We start from the raw sequence: 19281 nt of genomic DNA, 5'->3' as shown, positions 1-19281 counted from the left end.
TTAAAGCATTAGTTCAGGTAGTCTGCTACTTGTACTCCCTAGTTACTGAAAGTCATTATATTTGTTCTGGGCACCAGTTCACAAACAAATTCTAGAGAAGTCAGACATAGACAGATAAATGTTCCCACTTTATATGCAACATTATAAATCCTTTAATTCAGAATTCTTCAAACTGTAAACCAGAAATTGGAAATACTGCATGATTTGTTAAAAGTCATAGAGGAATGTATCCAAGTTTTGAAAAAAATATCTTGTTTTTTGGACATCAAGCTTCCAACTCTCAAAAGCAGTTGTAAATAGCATGCAAAAATATTCTTCATGGAAAAGCATCAGCTATACGTACAAATTCTACACTGAAAATATCATTCCAAATTAGTACAAAAGCAGAGTTAAAAAACAAACAAAAAAAATCTCCACACCTGTAAAAAGTAATATTTCACATAATCTTCTACCTTGCTTGTATTTACTTTTGTGGCAAAAACCAAAACAAAATACTCTTCTTAAGGCATATTTCAATACAGCTAGGTAACCATCAGTCAAGACCACTGTTACTTTTACTTGATGGTGTTTATTCTGTTTTTAGCTTTGCGTCAGATAGCCTTTGTATTTGCATGAAGCATTCAGTCCTTCCTTTGCTCTGCTACTTTGCATTATTTTCAGTCTCTTCCCTCCGCCTATTGTCTTACCAACAAAATCAGAATGCTGAAAGCTTTACTGCACAGTTAACTAGGTTTTCCCATGTCTTCCTTATACCTTTTTTATAATCCTCATTTACCATGTAAGTTGAAGAACTGTAAAAGATGCCTGTGTGAATATACTAAAACATTACTCATGGAGACACCATATTCATTGCAATCTATTACACCAGAATAATTCAATATGCAAATATTTTAATGGCACTCATGGATAACAATAGGACCTTTAACAAAATGCCATGTCAGTATGATTGAAAATTAATTAAGTAGTGATTTCCCACTAGAAAATGTGTGTTTTAAACATTGAGCAGTGTCTTCATATAAAAAATGCTATGATATCCCATAGTTCAGTTAGTAGGAGCTTTTCATTTTCTTGTTCTTCATTGTCACATGTATTCAAAACAATGCGCCTTATGGTTGTTTAAAACTTCATTAATTTCCTTAGATCACTGTCCCACTACCATGTGGATTTTAACACTGGGGCATTCAAAAGGACCTTGCTACAGCCATCCTATAAAGTACCAGTGACTTACTTTGCAATTTTTGTGATGTTTGTCACACATATCTTATCTCAGAAAGGAGGAACAAACTAAAATTTCAGGGAAAAAAAAGAACAGAAAGGAAGTAACACTATCTACGTATGAAAGCAAAGCTCTTTAAAAAGGCAGCTAAATTGTCACTGAAAATGCAGTAGATAAAGTGTGATGCTTCAAGACATATTTTCTGTAAAACTGGAATTAATCACTACCCCAAACTACATGGACATGACAGTAATGAACTTATTATCAACTATTAAACTGCTTTCTGTGTATACTACATATTATTTTAATGTATTCAATGCTACTTCTAGTCTTAGATATGCTGTAGAATTTTGCTTTGATTCCCAGAACTCAAAGTTATACACAGTGAAACAGAACTTGGTGTGTACCAACTAACCACTGAATAACAAGAACAGTTAATCAAAATCTGTTGATACCATTCAATAACTGCTGCAGAAATAACAAGAATTCAACAGTTCAATTTAGCTAAGGGCAGGATCAGAACTGAAAGTATACATTCACCTCTAGCACAATTTTGTTAAAAAAGTATGAACATGATTTATAAAATATTTCTAAAGTCACTCTGTAGAACTGCTATTTCATGTAAAATGTGTTGTCTACAGTACAGTTTAGTCACTGCTACTGATCTAGTTACCTGGGTTATGCCCCCAATACCAGCCCACAACAGTTATAAGTAAAATCTCACAGCTGTATTATAGTTAGATTCCAGCACATGATTCACACCATGCAGTATTGCAACAGCAAGAAAGAAGTCATTTCCTAAACAGACAGTCATTCTATCCAAATGTGGTGCCTCATCTGAGAAATGGAGTACACTGATTAGAGGTGTTAGATTAGATTATTCCATTTTAAAGTAGTTATTAGACATTAGACAGGCGAAATGGTAAAGTAAATTGTGTTTTATGTATGCATAGAGTAAGGTTAAGCAGAAAGAAAAATAATCTTGCTGGTCAAGCATGAGAGGCAGTTTATTAGAAAGGAAAGATTAGCATAAAGTGTGTAAAAAATACAGAATGTTCTTTTCTCGAGGGAAAGATGCAATCTTGCCAGCTACAGAATGTTCCTTAACAGAATGTTAAATAAAGCACATATGAGACAAAGCCTGTGACCAAGATTAGGAAAAGTAAATAAGGAAAACTACTAGACTAAAACAATATAATATGTTGTGTTCAGAATATCATTTCAGTTAAAGTTAGTGAGTTTGTTTGATCTGTTACTTCAGAGAAGATGACAGACACTCGAGCCTGAGTACAGAAGACAGGTCAAATAAAAACATTGTTTAGGACAATCAGACTATGACGTGCAGTAACTTTGAACACTAATTGTTTATCAGCATTGTTAATGCAGACAGTATTCGGATACTGTAAACATCTAATAAAGCCTTATTTACAGTGTTTGGATAATTTATTCTGAAAAGTACACAAGACTTGGTCCTTAAAGAAGAGACTGGCACCTGTTCAGCATGAGTAATGGGTAATTAGATAAAAACTTTATTTCTCAGTCTCATCACAGTTTTTCAGGCTAATTACTTTACAGTACAGTCTTAGCAATTCTTGCAATGGCACCTGAACAGGCCTGCTGTCTGTGGAGAGATATATAATTCTTGCAGCCCAGCAAGCAGCTACTCTGAACAATCAGGAAATCAGAAACAGTTGTAGTGTGTAACCCTTTTAAATTCATTTTCAAGTGCAGCTTATATTTTCATACGTTCACAGTGACTGTTCTTCCAAGTCACTACAGCAAAAGTACTATAAACATTTCAACAGCACTCCAGAGGTTTTCCAGCTGAAAGGCCCCAGTAAAAGTAATCAACAATGCTACAGACCACCCTTTCAGTAAAAGTATCGTTCATTTCCAGACTTGGTCACACTATGTGTGTTCTACAAAAATCTACAGAATAGCAGTGTTTTGTTCAACTACATGTATTCTATAGAGTAAAACAGCTTTATCAGCAAACAGAGACAGCTGAATTTTTCATTACAGAAAACATTTTTCAGTAAAACAGTTTTACGTCATGCAAAAAATGGACATAGCACACAACTTCGGCATATAGTCAATGCAGCTGTTAAACAATGTGCACAGTACCAGTGTTTATTTCAGAAAATCCTCAAACAACTTCAGTAGACCAGTATTAAATCAAAGCAATGTTCCTTCATAACATAAAAAAAATATTCAGTTAACAGCTATCGCCACAAACTTTCATGTTTCCAGTGTGATATCACACAGTCAACAAGGAAAAAAAAAATTAATAAGCTACAAACAACAGCGCATATTCTTCCAGAACCATAAAGTTATGTAAGACTTTATATGCACCTTTTAATTAACAGCTCAAACAAGTTTAAATTAATCAGTTAAAGTCATTTGCATGTAAATATGTCAAGTAATACTTCTACAGTTCAAACATCAGTAAATTTTTGGTTTACTTTTAAAACCTGGGTAAAGCAGTCTAAAATATTATTTTAAAGTTAAAGGTTATTAGTTCAAAAATGTTAAATATTTCCAAATACAAAAGGGTTAAATTGCAGAAGCAAGCTTATAAGTCAGCTTCTGTCACTACAGGTTTGGACTTAATTAATCCTTGTGTAAATGCTTCAGCACATAAAATTCAAAATACAGAAGTATGTTGCAATATTAAACATACAAATGTCAACACAGTCAACATACATAACATGCAGGCAATGTCTCAAGTTCACATTACTTCATCTAGTTTCTTATTTACAGAATCATAGGTTCATGGGTACATACTAGGCTATTAGCCCTGGGGCATATATAAGCCTAGCCAAAAAAGTTCCCTGGCTTTCGTCACCCAAGAAAGTTATTTTCCTGCACCCATGTCTAGCAGAGCCACAGAAGTGATCCCCTGGGTGAATTTCCTACTTCCCATCCAAATGTCGAGATTTTTCTTAAAGAGGGCTAATGAGGAGCTTTGCTCGACATGAATGGTTAGTCTGTTCCAGAGCATGGAAAGTCTCTGGGACAGGAATCTATCCCTCCAGCATTTACTGTTTTTTCTGTGGCCTTTCTAGTTGTTGTAGATGTCTTCTGAGGTACATGCCAAATGGGGCATTGTACTCTATAATGGGTCTGATGAGGAATGAGTAGAGAGGAACAGTGATCTCGTTTTTTCTGGAGGTGAACTCCTTTGTGATGACGTATGCCACATAGAAGGAGTTCCTGACTACTATGATGATGTGATTATCAAAGGAGAGACTACTGTCCATCTGTGTCCCAAGGTCTCTTATCTCACTTTTGGTGCTTAGTAGGCTACCGCCTATGTGGTAGTTCATGGGTACAGTGTTTTTTTCCCAAAGGGGATGACAGTGCACTTCTTGGCATTGACCTTGAGGCCATGACTTTGACACCAAGCATCAATCTCAGTGAGGCCCCTTTGTAGAATGTCCACATCATTAGGTGATTCTATTATGGCACCTAGTTTGCAGCTGTCAGTGAGAGGACCCAGGACTGAGCCCAGTGGTACTCCACCTGTCACTGGTCTGAAGTTGGATTTTGAGTTGGCTACTTTCACTGTGTGGGTTCTGTCAGTGAGCCAGTTGGCTGGCCATCTTGTGACATAGGGATTTATGCCCAGTCTAGTGCATTTATATATAATTCCAGAGTGGGGATAGTCTTGCAAGCCTTGGTAAGGTCAAGATAAGCTGTGTGCACCACCTTACCATCATCCACGGCTCTGATGACTACTTCAAAGAAGTCAATCAGGTTTAGGAGACATGACCTACCTTTTACAAACCCAAACTGATTGGGCCCAGAGTTTGGAGGTTACCTATGTCCTTGTTTATAAGCTCCAAGATGATACGTTCTATGGCCTTGCAGACCAGGCTCATCAGGCTAATGGGGCGGTAGTTCCCAGGGTCCATGGTGGCACCCCCTTTGTGGAGTGGGATAACTGTTACTGTACATTATTCAGTAGGCACAAACCCTGAAGTGAGGCTATGATTGAACATGGTACTTAGGTGGGGTGTCAGTTCATTCTTTAGTTTGTGCAGAACGCAGCCTGGGATGTTGTCAGGTCCCATGGATGCTGTGTTCTTGGCTTTGAAGAGTGTGGTCTTTACTTATGCAGCCATGATTACAGGGGCTTTGCATTCTTCTGGTATAGTGATGGGCCCTTTGAGGGGTGGGGGTTGAAGTTTGCACTGAACCTATCTGCCAGGATGTTGGCAGTATCAGTTGGTTCTGTATATCTAGTGCCATTGTGCTTTAGCTCAGAGCAGATCTAAGTGTCACCATTGAGATTCTTGACATAGCTGTAGAATGCTATGTGGTTGTCTTTAGAATCAGTGGTGACTGTATTTTCGTAACTAGCTTTGGAGGATTTTATGAGGGATCTCAGCTTCTTACTGCAGGGAGTTCCTGCAATCAGGGGAGTTTTGTATCAAGGGAAGTTTTATATCAAGTGCAATGTTTGCACAAAAAGGAAATAAACAAAATCAGAGTGCACCTTTTAATGCAGTAAATTGCAGTATAACTAAAAAACATACTTCAGTGCTAAGTAAAAAAAATGCATTCCATAGCTATCTGTACAAATCAAAGCATTAATCTGTCATTCTTTAAGGTTAAAAAATATAACAATATTTCATTATTTACAAGCAAATCAATTTCAGTTACACATAAATCTTTATTAAAAGACACAAATGTAGTTTTGTCAGGATTTAAAAAGTCAAAAATTACAGCAGCTAACACTTCAAAGTGTAGCAGCTCTGTATTAGGTATAAACATGTCATTTGAGTTATATGCTGTTTTGGACAAGATCTGTGCAAATGTACAGATTTTAAAAATCTGATAACAACAGGAACATGCAGATTTATGGGTTAAAAATAAAATAAATTACAGTTCAACTGATGCAGCTGAAGTACTCCGAAAAACATATTGGGTGTGGCCAGTTAATAAAAAAGGGTAACCATATACATCTATGACTTGTAAGGTATATCAGAAATAACGGTTAAATTAATTCACAAAATAAAAAATTTACAGTTACAAATTAATTTTTTTGTGTTATTGTTTTGTTTAAGAGTTTTGTATTAAATTGTTGCAATGCATAAACAATAAGCAATGATATAGACAGAGAAAAAATAATGTTTGCTGGTTCACAGAATTAAAATTGTAAAGTCAATGTTACATTCTATTAGTGACAACACAGTTAAAATTCAAATCCTAGGTATAAAAACATACATTATGTAATCAGTTTCAGGCTGTATATGTTTCATATGGAAATGGCAGTTTGCCAAGCACATCAGCTCAAATTACAGCTAGCCTAGCAAGCTAAATTAAAAACAGTACTATCCATTTAATGCATTTACAGTTTTATTATTTATCAAAAAAATTGCAGTCAGTAATAATAAATTCTTGCAGAATTCAGTACTACTGAAAAGTTAAATGACATCAGCTAAAAAATGGTTATGGTAAAAAAAGTGGGTGGAGTTTCACTCACAGAACAGTATGTTAACATCTAAGGGTCATGAGACGAAATGTAAAAAGTTCAACAATTAAAATTGATTTTATATAGGTGCAGAAATGCACAGTATTACATTATTATTTAATTTTATTTATCAGTTTGCTTACATACTTGCAAGAGTTTATTAGCAGCAAATGCTTATTTCATGCAGATAAATGTAAATAAGGTCAGGGCAATAAGCAATGCTATAAAATTTATCAGTTTATAATTGTTCTCGTTGCAAAGGTTTCTTTCATGAAAAAAACGTAAATAAGGTCAGAACAATAAGCAATACTATCAGTTTATCATTGTTAAAAATGCAAATGTTATTTTAAGGATCTGATACTAGCTACAGTCAAGAACTTTAGTCACCCAGCCTTGCACAAGAAATAAAAATAAGAGGTTTAAAAGGCCTAACTATAAAAAGGACACTTCAACATTAAAGCAAGCCTTCCGTTACCTCATCAGTGATTGAAACAATGCAGAGTAAAATTTGACAAGTGTTGTGGTGCAGAATTTGCCTATGTGTTTCAGTTATTTCTTCAATGTTTGTTTAAAGTTAAAATGTATGAATTAAAGCAAGTATGTGTGTTTCAGACAGTTACATAACAATACTAGTTTCAGTTTATGTTTTATCAATATTCAGACAATACTGAAAAAAAACAGATTTTAGTTCATTTCTTATCTGTGTTCATTTAACACTAAACAAAATGTTTTCATGTTTTCAAACAAGTGTACAATCGTACTAGTTTCAGTTTATCTATGTTCAGACAATCAAAATGTTCTCATGTTGTCAGACAGTTATACAATAGTACTGGTTTCAGTTTATCTATGTTCAGACAATCGAAATGTTCTCATGTTTTCAGACAATTATATTCTTTTAGTTTAGTTAGTTTCCAGAATATACACAGCTATTTTAAATGCTCAGTATATGCTAATGTAAATTTCTGTCAAGTTTCAGAATATGACATTCGTATTCAGTTATGTGTTCAGTAAAGTACATTTCAGTCAAATCTCAAAACATTATTCAGTCATTAGTTTAAGAGTATAGTAACAAAATTATATTATTTAGTCATTAGTTAAAAGTAAAGTGACAGTCTTATTTGTAACAGGCTTATTACATTATTCAGTCATTAGTTAAGGGTAAAGTAACAGAATTATTTTTACAGGCTTATTAAAATAAGTTATTTAAATAATAGGTAGTAATAGTTATTCAGTATACTCAAGGTATAATGTGGCAGGCTTAATTTAATAATTAATTTACAAATTACAATGCACTTTACATAATTATTATGTATTAGTCAGAAAGTTAAAAAATACTAACATAAAATGCAAAGGTATAGACCTAAAATACAGAAAACATAAGTTTAGCAATCCAATAAGATAAGTTCAATCCAGTGGAGATATAAAAATGTTTTATTGTGAGCACTTTCACAGTTTGACCAACTGCTTCATCAGACAATAATCATCCATTTCAGTTAAAACAGTTTTAAAGAAATGTCAGCCAATGGAGGCAATGCATTAATTATCTAATTATTAAAGTAATAGCATCATCCTCCATTCTAAAAGCACTATACACAACTAAATACTATATTTAAACTATATACTGTATAAAGCATGCATATATATATATATATATATATATATATATATATATATATATATATATATATAAAGAAAAATAAACTCTACTATGCTCCATAATATGTATGTACAAATGCAATAGGACATATGTTGCTACTGGCCTCATTGCCTAACTCAAACAAATGAACTTAGTACACATTATCTATTTTAAATGTCCCAGTAGTATTCTAGTATTCAAAAATATGCACCAATTACATTTCAAACAAGGGAATGTACCATATATAGCTGTATCCTTTGGACGCCTTTCTATATTCCTAGAATAACATAACATTCTCTTTAAATTCTTTCTATTTTTATAGACAAACAATGGCTTAGGTCCAACTATAGGACTTATCTACAAATCGGTAGTGAGTATCTTCCATTTTCTCAATATCATCTCAATCCTCTTAATATTACTCAAATATGTTAGGGGTACCCACATTCATGTGGCTATCCTTTGTTGGACCTCACCCCAAGGTCCATTTGAAAAATAATATATGGTACAGTCCCTTGTTTGAAATTTAATTGGTGCAGATTTTTGGATACTACTGGGAGATTTATGCACCCTGACACAAGGAAACAGCTTGAATTTAGTGTCACAATCAATTGTAACACCTGTCATCTTGTTTATTTGGCTGTATGCCAAAAGTGCTTCTCTTTTTATATAGGCAAGACAGTCAGAAGGTTACGAGATCACATTAGGTAGCATATATTTATATATATATATAGATATATATATATATATATATATATATAAATATAAAACATTAATAATTCTGTATGTAGCAATGCCCTAGCCAAACATATTTCTATAAATATGGTAAAGTCCTGCTAACTATAAAGCTGTGCTCAAATACAAACCAAGTAGTATGAATAAAAATGAAGAACACAGCACCACAGCAAACCAATAAACAGCAGATGGCAAAGAGCAGTGTACAATCCAAATAGAAAAAAGGACAAAAAATTATGTAACTACTCAAAAAAGACTCAAGGCAAGGCTCACTAAAGGTACATCCACAGTTTATCCATGAAAAATGAACGAAGAATCCAGACAGGTTAATACAATCAAGGTAAGTGTTTCCTCCAAACCAAATGAAAGAACTTCATTAGACAGTTACAAACCATGAAAAGCCAGTATAAGTAAGTTAAACAAAAATGACATCACTTCCCTAATAACCATTTAAAGACATATTCTCCCCATTAACACTTCATATACATTACTGTTATAGTTGATAAAATTAAGTTGACAACCTATCATACATATTTAAAAAATACAAATTACATATGCTAAACACAAAAATTATACTTAAAAGGTTTATAAGTGTTTAAGTTATCTTTCTAAAGCTTTTAAACATAAAATACATTTCATAGAACACTGGTCATTAAGGTCAGGACTAGCAAAAGCATTAACTTTGAGCTGCCAATAAAGCTCCCGCTCCTTTAAACCGAGGGGCCAAGGACCTCCTCTGATATTCTTGCTAACATTATCAATTATTAGATATGACCACGGTGGTGGTGCTGCGGTAGCATTGTCGCCTCACAGTAAGATACTGTCCGGTTCGATTCTCAGCAAGAGTGTCTTCTGCATGGAGACATGCATGAATGGGCATATCAGCAGCATCTCAAATATTTAAAATGCATTCAATTAAATATCTACCAATAAAAACATTCAAGTACAATGGCAATAAAAACTTAAAGGTACAGCTTTCTTTTAAGACAAAAACCATAAAAGGCTATTGCCATAAAAACACACATAGCTGTATACTTATTTAAGAAGCTTTCTTTCTTTCAGAACTAGCTTAAGAGGTACTGATTCATTCAAACCTGCACCCCTATGTGCTGATAGTTTAAGAATACATCTTAATTCTTTCCCTTCTGTGACATTAGAAAGGCACTAACCATTGGTTCAAGTTTATGGCAGTAGAAGTAATTTATGAAAGTTTTAGGTTGGGTGATATAAATAATGTCACAGAAGGGAAAGAATGCAAATGTATAGACTTGAAATACAGAAAGTGTAAGTTTTATGAAACTATTATAGCCCATAAATATTCATAAAAATTAAAAAAGTAGAGTTATGGAGCAAATTTAAATAAAAACGTATAGACACAAGTTAACACAGAACATGGTAATTATGTTTCAAGACCACTTATAAAGTTATCTTTTTAGTGCAGATTTCAATTAGTCTTCAGAAAATAGCCATCATGCTTGATAGACTAATAAATACAAACAGTACAATGCGTAAATATGTCAATCTATAAAGAACAGGAATGGGTTTCATTTGCTATAAAAAAGACATCATAGTACACTAGAGCACCAGTTTATAAGGTAAAAAACATAGGTAATAAACAATGTAACTTTACCATTACAGCATACAGAGATATAAAAGAGAAATAGGCCAGGTTAACGGTTCATAATCTAACTTAAATGAAAATTCACAAAGACATGCTATTCAGCTTTAAAAAGACACAGAATTAAAAGACATTTATTTTCAGAATAATGTACAGGTTTTAAATATAGCACTCATACATCAAAAATTAGACTTAAAAACTCTAAAGACTGTAAATCTAGGTAATATAAAAATCAAAACTTAAAGTTAAGAGACTTCAATCCAAACAGGCACTAAATGCTCAATTGACACCTAATGGCTAAAATTAAAATTGCATGTCTACCAAATAAATTTTTTTTTTGTTTTGTTTTTATTTTATTTATTTATTTATTTGTTTATATTCAGATTATAAGTCAGGTAGCATAAAGGTGTATACAGTAGTTAGCAATATAAATGTAAGGTAACTACAGAAGTAGGTCTCCCTATAGACTTTCATCAGGTACCTCAGTGGCATCTGTTAGATTAGGGGCTTCCATTTTAAAGTAGTTATTAGACATTAGACAGGCTAAAGGGTAAAGTAAATTGTGTTTCATTTATGCATAAAAGACAGTTAAGCAGAAAGAAAAATAACCTTGCTGGTAAAGCATGAAAGACAGTTTATTAGAAAGGAAAGATAAGCATAAAGTGCGTAAAAATACAGAATGTTCTTTTCTCAAGGGAAAGATACAATCTTGCCAGTTATAGAATGTTCCTTAACAGAATGTTAAATAAAGCACATACGAGAAAAAGCCTGTGACCAAGGTTAGAAAAAGTAAATAAGAAAAATTACTGGACTGAAGCAATATAATATGTTGTGTTCAGAATAGCAGTTCAGTTAAGGTTAGTGAGTTCATTTGATCTGTTACTTCAGAGAAGATGACAGACACTCAAGCTTGAGTACAGAAGACAAGTCAAATAAAAACATTGTTCAGAACAATCAGAATATGATGTGAAATAACATCTAATAAAGTCTTATTAAATGAACTTCAGTGTTTAGAGAATTTATTCTGAAAAGTATACAAGACTTGGTCCTTAAAGGAGAGACTGGCACCTGTTCAGCATGAGTAATGGGTAATTAACAGATAAAAATTTTTGTTCTCAGTCTCATCACAGTGTTTCCAGCTAATTATGGTACAATACAGTCTTATCAATTCTTACAGAGGACTAAACCTTTCTTATGCTTCACCTCCAGTTCTCTGGCAGACATTACTATAATAACTCCTCAGACCTGTTAATTATTTCTCTCGTCAAGCTCAAATCTGGTTTAAGTGCAAAAGGTTAATAAATGTTAAGTAAAGGAAACTTAAGAAATAAAGCTCAATATTTCTAAGCCTAGATGTTTTACAAGTTTGTACTTCATCAACGGATTAATAATTTTTAATCTTTATAGTGAAACTATGTTTAACATCTACATCTTGCTTAGTAAAAAGTCATCGAGTGTTGTCTAGTTTTATAGCAGATGGCTACCAGACTCCATTTGTAAACCAATTATAAGAAACAGAAGATAGCCAGAAATCATTAGTTCATGGTCATTTGCTGCAAGGAGTTTATCAACAACTCTAGCTTTGAAGAACCCATGAACTTGCCCTAAGACATATATTTCAAAATACTTTTTTTTCCTGAAAAAAAAAAAAAAAAAACATGGGTTACACCAGTTTTTCACTTGAAAAAATACATTCTTACTTGTGAATTTTTCCTTCACTAGATGCAAGATATATATACATGTGTGTGTGTGTGTGTGTGTGTGTGTGTGTGTGTGTGTGTGTGTGTGTGTGTGTGTCTGTGTGTGTGTGTGTGTGTGTGTGTGTGTGTGTGTGTGTGTGTGTGTGTGTGTGTGTGTGTGTGTGAAAAAAAATTAAAATCAAACTTTTAAAAGGTTGCATTTAAGTCACAATTTTCTTCAGTATTTTCAGAGGGGGGTTGTCCTGATTTTCTGTCCTTGCAAGTAGTCTTTCAAAGGCATATAATTATACATATACTACATTTTTACTTTAATAATATTACTACTTTCATTCAACTGTCACCAAATTTGTCTAATGCAATTTTATGTACAGGGCTAGGTTCCTTGTAAATTTTACTGACATTGTCTGATTCTATATATACAAGATGTCAAACATGAACTTGAAAATAATACATTAGACAAAATAAATATATTGTCCTCTGTCCTTCATTGGGACAGTAAGATTAAATCATGAAGCCATGTTTGTTTTTCAGTTTGAAATGAACAGATGTAAAATATTTAAAATTATAACTCTTATATATATCAAGTAGCACAATAGATACCCCATATCTGATTTATTTATTTTTGTGGGCTCATATAAAATAGAATAATAGATTTCTTTACCATAGGAAGCTTTTTAATTAATATTACATTTATGCATTAGACCTTTAGGTATTTTAAAAAGCTGAAGGAAACTTGTAAATGCTGATATATGTGGAAGTGGTCCTAGAAATGCAGAATGAGTTCTAGAAAGTGGGATAGGCAGAGAGATCTAGAAAATATATCAGTGAAAATGTCTGAATTCCTGCATAATTTTAAAATATAGCTTATAATGAGCAAGGCTGAATATAGAGATGCAGATACAGATTTTGCAAGATGCCAAAAGTATAAGTGCTAAAGTTTAACTTATAACTAAGGGAGTAGATCAAATCAAATAATGCTGTTTATGTGAAAACATAATGATATTTTACACATGCATGTGCAGAACATATAACATTTATATATATACAAATATGCAGTGCATACCTGCATGGTGACATTATTGTTACTTTTTCACGATGTCAAGACATATCTCTTTTTAATATTCCTAACGAAAAAATGGTAGACAACAGTTTAAATAGACTGGTAAACTTAAATCAAGAAAAAGTTTTATATATGATTTGAAATAGTGACATGCATGGTTAAAGAAGTGAAGGTTTTCAGGAAAATAAAGAATATATATATATTGCTTTTAACATTATATCCAGTTATCTGTTAAACAGATGCACAACTTATTTAGTTTTATAAGTGATTTAATTTAGATATTAGCATAATATTTGCAGAAAAGAGAAAAATGTTTAGTAGGGATCATGATCTCCATCTCACTGAATACGACTATTTAATTTAGTGTGTGTTTGTAATATGTCAGTAGTGGAATTAGTTATATTCATTTCCATGCTATAGTAAAAAAAACATGCTTTTGTTTTACTTGGCCAAAGAAAGAGAAGGCAGAAAATATCCAGACTCTGAGTTTAATCTTAATTTTTTAGGGAAGTCATTTACTCACCTCTAAGAGCTGAAACGTACAGGTGATTTTTGTTCTGCACCCAAAGTACTATGACTTTAGGGCAGGAAGGTTATGCCTGAAACTTGCTGAACTGCAGCTAAGTAACCAAGAAATATAGCCAGGTGAGGGAGGGAAGTTGGGGTTTCTGACTTACCGTTTAGTTAGACATACACAGTGCAATACAATGCAAAACATTAGGGAACAAGTCAGATAGCTAACACTTCGAGCATGCACAATAACATAAGTAAAAGGAAACAGAATGTAATAATAAGTGGAGTCTACTCTTTGGAAAGCTGGATACTAATCGGATACCTTGTGATTTTCTATTGTGCCAGGTCCTTTTGCTGTTACCTTAGCCAGCATTTCAGAAAGTCTGGAAGGAAAAGCTACATCATTGTTAAATGACACAAATTATGGTGTGAGGATGAAGTGAGATACAAGAACATGTCAGATGAGTGAAAATATCTGAGCAAATCCTAGAATAATCTGAAGTATTAGTGTTTTGTTATAGAAGTATTGTTGGCAAAAGGAAATGGAAGGAGAACTTAGATCAATCATACCAGATGACCTAAAGGTAGTTAAGTAAGATAAGAAATAGCAATTTGGGATGGTGGGATTTCTGAATGAGCAACATCTATCAACATCAACAGAACATTGAGAAATCACAGTCATTCTTTTTGACAGATGGTGAAACTTCATTTCGATCACTGTTTGCAGTTTTGGATCTCAGTCACCTAAAGAGCATATAAAAACTATTTCTGACAACAACAACAAAAAAAGCTTAAGCCGGGTGCTTGAATCCATACAAAGAGTGACTAAAATAATTTAGTATGCCATCTCTGATGGAAAAATTAGTAAAGGGGGTCTTATAATAATTATTTAGATAGGTCATATTAAACATGGCATCCACAAGTGCAGTCTTTCAGGAATATGTGCAGGCCATATCTACTGAAAAATCTACACGCAAATGCATTAGAAGGCATATTGCTGATGACATCAAGAGCTACAGATGATAAAGTGAAGCTGCCTCCCATCTGCTTTAGATTATTTTTGCAGTTTGTGCTAAAATCTCTAGAATGAATCTATCTTATCACTCCAGTGGCATGTCTAACTTATCTAACAGCCCTTGAGTTTATTGGATGAGCTTCAACTTGGGAACATGTTCCTTAATTAGCTTAAGGCATCTGCATTTAGGAGAAATACTTTCTGAAGTCTGTTTTTTGCTTTCTTCCATCACCTGCTGTGTTTCACCTTTTGCATTTTTTTCTAAACTATCCTAAGACCCAACATCTAGAATGCAATATTATGAGTGCACAATATATTTCCTTTCTCTTTTCCTAGTCAGGACTATACATGCCCAAATCCCATTATTTTTTGTTTATCCTTAGACCATCTTATTCACTTTCTAAGTTTCCTAGTCCTAATTCAGTTTCCAGTGCTCCAGCATTCATTTTTCCACTCCAAATCCATACACAAAATTTCAAGGTATAAGTTCAACTGCTGTCTACACATGTCTATATTAGAACATCGAAGTTTCAAAACTTTGAATGTTCTAATATAGACCCCTATTCAGTGAAAGCTGAAAACATTGAACATACAGAACAGTGAATTTTTTCCTAGGGAAAAAATTTGCTGTTCCAAAACACATACACACAACACAAGCACACCAAACAAACAGCAATCCACACACATACACCTAAAATCTTACACCTAACCTTACACTAAACTATACACACACCACTAACTATCCACTTACCTTAACCCAAACCCTAACCCTAAGGTCCGTCACTATCGCACACTCACCTCACCCAAGCCCTAACCGTAACTCACCTAACCCACCCTAACCCTCATGTCCACACAATTGCACACATACTTAACCAGCACCCTAACCCTAACTCACCTAACCCGCACTCAATCGCACACTTACCTGAACCCAAGCTGTAACTTTCCACCATAGCGCTGAAAATATCAGTTTTCTGTTGCTTTGATATTTTCAGCTTTCGCTGAATAGGGGTCGATATTAGAACATTCGACGTTTTGAAACTTCGATGTTCTAATATAGACCCATGTACACAGAAACAGAGGCATTTGGTTTTATAGGGTCTAGCTATCTCATCATCCCACCAAAGGCACAAAGACAGACTAGCTTTTCCTTTCATACTTTCACTGAGCTGCTTAAATGAATCAGATGAAATAATCCAACCCATACTGTTTTGCTACCATGGTCATATTAAGATTTATTTTTTTAGAATACATTTTACTCCACATCCCCCCTTCTCCAAGGGTACATCTCTGATTTATTTGCGTTATATCCTAGCTAGTAACAACAACAACAATGACAAGAATCAATCAGTCTTGAAAACAGCAGAATGAGTAGTAAAGTCATGTCCCTACTCACAGCAAGAATGGTAGCATTTTCTAAAAACAAATTTATCCTGGTCTCATCTCCTTTTATTGCGGATAACCATATATTAGTCAAAATCAGTACATTAACACCATTCATTGCTACTTTTCACTGAATACTAGCTTCCTACGAAACACCTCTTTCATAATAATGATAAATCATGTACCAGTATTCAACCAGCTTCATGCCCATCCTACCACTTTGATTCTACCCTGTGCTTTTATGTTTCTCCATATGAAAAAAGGGGGGGGGTAATGTGAAAGTATTGCAGGGCAGTTCAGGGAGTAATGAGTGAAAAGCAATCCAATGCTAGGGTGCTAGATATATTTAAGCACATCTTGAATATATTCTATGTCCAAAAGTATGAAACTACTTAAGAATCCATAAGATAACCATAACAAATTCTTGTGGAATGTGACAAAAAGGAACCCAGTGATTAAGGTATAATATGTAATTCATTCAGCAGAGAGATATAGGTCGTCCTTAACTGATGCAATAGTCTTTGTTTTTGAGATTCTTATTTTATGAATGTAGTTATGCTTATTTTGTCTTGAGTCATAATGCACTAATTGCACCATACAGCACTATGAGATGAAGCTGATACTACCAATATGCTTATAGTCATTTCTCTTCTTATGCTACTTTGTGTGCAACCACATTTCAAATTACATACGCTTATAGGTGGATGCTAGATTAATTGCACTGAAGACCCATTTTAAACCATGCCAATAGCCCACAATAAGAATCAAACCTTGTACCTTGTATCTGTGAGGTAAAGACATAACCATCATGCCAAACCCAAATAATGTGTGATGACCTCTCACATAACAAGTTTGCAGCCACACCTCACATTATATCATGTGCAACCACTCCTCACATAAGTGTGCAAACATACACCTCCGCTTCTATTATATCTACTATCACTGACCACCTTTTTGTAATTAAAAATTACTTCTAACACTTTTGTGCAAGTCAGTAATGGATATTTTTAGCAACAAAAAAAAACAGAGTTAATGGGATATTCTATATGCCAAATGCATCAATAAATCTTTTTAATAGGTGCTATTCAGAAATAATACAGTCTGTTATAAAAAGAAAGCATAAAACAAAGTTAAACATAAGCTATCAATACAATATTTACTTATCATGTCCACGTATGTATATGATGTACATTATGGAATAAAGATTTGCATAAGCAACAGGTTGCAATGTGACTACACACCACTAATTGCTCAGTTAAAGCAGCTAAGGAGCAAGTACTACATTAAACCACCTTATGTACTTCAAGAGGATGCAATTATTCTAAAACATTTTTTTACACGTCTTGACTCTACCATTAAATTATTTGTCCAGTGAACCAACAATATCATGTCACACATTCTAGTCTCATCCTTTGTTTGAATCAAAGTATGCATATGCGTAGTGTAATATCTTGTCAACAACAGCAACAACAATAAAAAACTGACATTTTAGTAAAAAACAGGAACAACCAAATGAAGGGACAATGTGACAAACAAATTTATATTGGCATTCTACTCATACTTAGCCAGGGCAATAAGCTAATAGATCAGGAGGATACATCCGACAACAGAGGGATATTTAACATTACAATGTATCTGAATCCAATCCACAGAAGTCTAGAAATAGTTATTACAAGGACCAAATTCAAGAAAATCCTACCTGAGACAAGTGAAACTGTGTCTTTCTCCCATGAGACAACAGTGATGTATGCCTCCACAGAGGAGGGGATAATGCACTTGAAGACCGCTACATTGCCTCTCATGGCTTTCTGGTCCTCCACTCGGACCGTATAGGGCTCCCGTAAAACTAGAAGGGGTAGAAAATAAATAAAATCTGTAATTACAAGTTTATGGATAAGTACCAGACTGTTTTTCCAACTGGTAATACAAGAAAGAATCCAAAAATGGTAGGGTTTAAAGAATATGACCACACTTATGTTATCACCTCTGACACAGATTACTTTATAAAGCAAAAAAGATAGTGACTTATAAGCTTTGCTTGTAACATAAAATTATCCAGAGGTTGGTCATCAACGCTGAGTAATTTTATTTTATTTTATTTTACTGCTATGATTAATATCTAGATGGGTAGGTAGGTAGCTTAGTCCACAAAACTCTTTCTTAATCAGAAGTTAGGAAAGCAATAGCACATAATGATTCACAAAAAATTAGAAAGGAAAGAAAAAGCATGCACATTTACATAAATGTGTGTTTTAAGATCTAATGAATCTTATATACATATGCACGCTACATGCATAAACAGACACATGCACTTAAAGGTAAATATAACATACCTGTAGGTATGAATGTGTACTGTAGATGTATAGATATATAGATGTAGATGTATAAAAACAACAAAAGAAGCTGTGGTATTACCATGAAAACTAATATTTTTTGAAGTTGAAGTAAGCACTTTAGTTCACTTTTGTCTCTAAAATTCAGACAGACATTAAAACAGTGTCGGTTAGCTAGGGTATAACTATTCCCGGCTCCACAAAGTGTACTCTTCAATTTTTCCCTAGGAACTAGACAAACTTTCAACTTAAGCACTCAAACCAGTCACTTTTCAGCCCAACACTTGCTCTAAACTCATAGCAAGCACTAATAAACCTTAGCACTAGACCCCCCTATACTGTAGAGAAGGACAAGGCTCTCTATTCGACCTTACCAGCCAATCTGTAAAACAGTTCACTGTACCTATCCAGGCATGTCCAAAGGGCAGTTTCAGGTATACTCTCTGGTCCAACTGGTGAATCTGGGCATTTTAAGGCAGTGTTACAACTGCCTCATGTACACAGACAATCCTCTCCTCCTAACACCAAGCACTAATACATGCGAGAGATGCAATTATACAGCAAAACTGGAGGCTAAGCTCTCTCAACCCAAGACTGGACCA

General features: G+C 33.9%; 1 protein-coding gene across 1 annotated transcript in view; it reads right to left on the bottom strand.

The window, feature by feature from the left end:
• The window catches only part of DSCAM (DS cell adhesion molecule), a 3720739-nt gene that overhangs the window by 2999858 nt on the left and 701600 nt on the right, over nucleotides 1-19281 (bottom strand). Inside the window, exon 3 of the mRNA XM_044071570.1 lies at nucleotides 18046-18192. Coding sequence (XP_043927505.1) covers nucleotides 18046-18192 — 147 coding nt within the window. The remainder of the gene's footprint in view (nucleotides 1-18045; nucleotides 18193-19281) is intronic.

Source organism: Protopterus annectens, chromosome 5.part0, assembly GCF_019279795.1.
Source record: "Protopterus annectens isolate FY-2018-M chromosome 5.part0, PAN1.0, whole genome shotgun sequence".
Lineage (NCBI taxonomy): Eukaryota > Metazoa > Chordata > Ceratodontiformes > Protopteridae > Protopterus > Protopterus annectens.
This window is presented reverse-complemented; position numbering and strand designations above follow the sequence as displayed.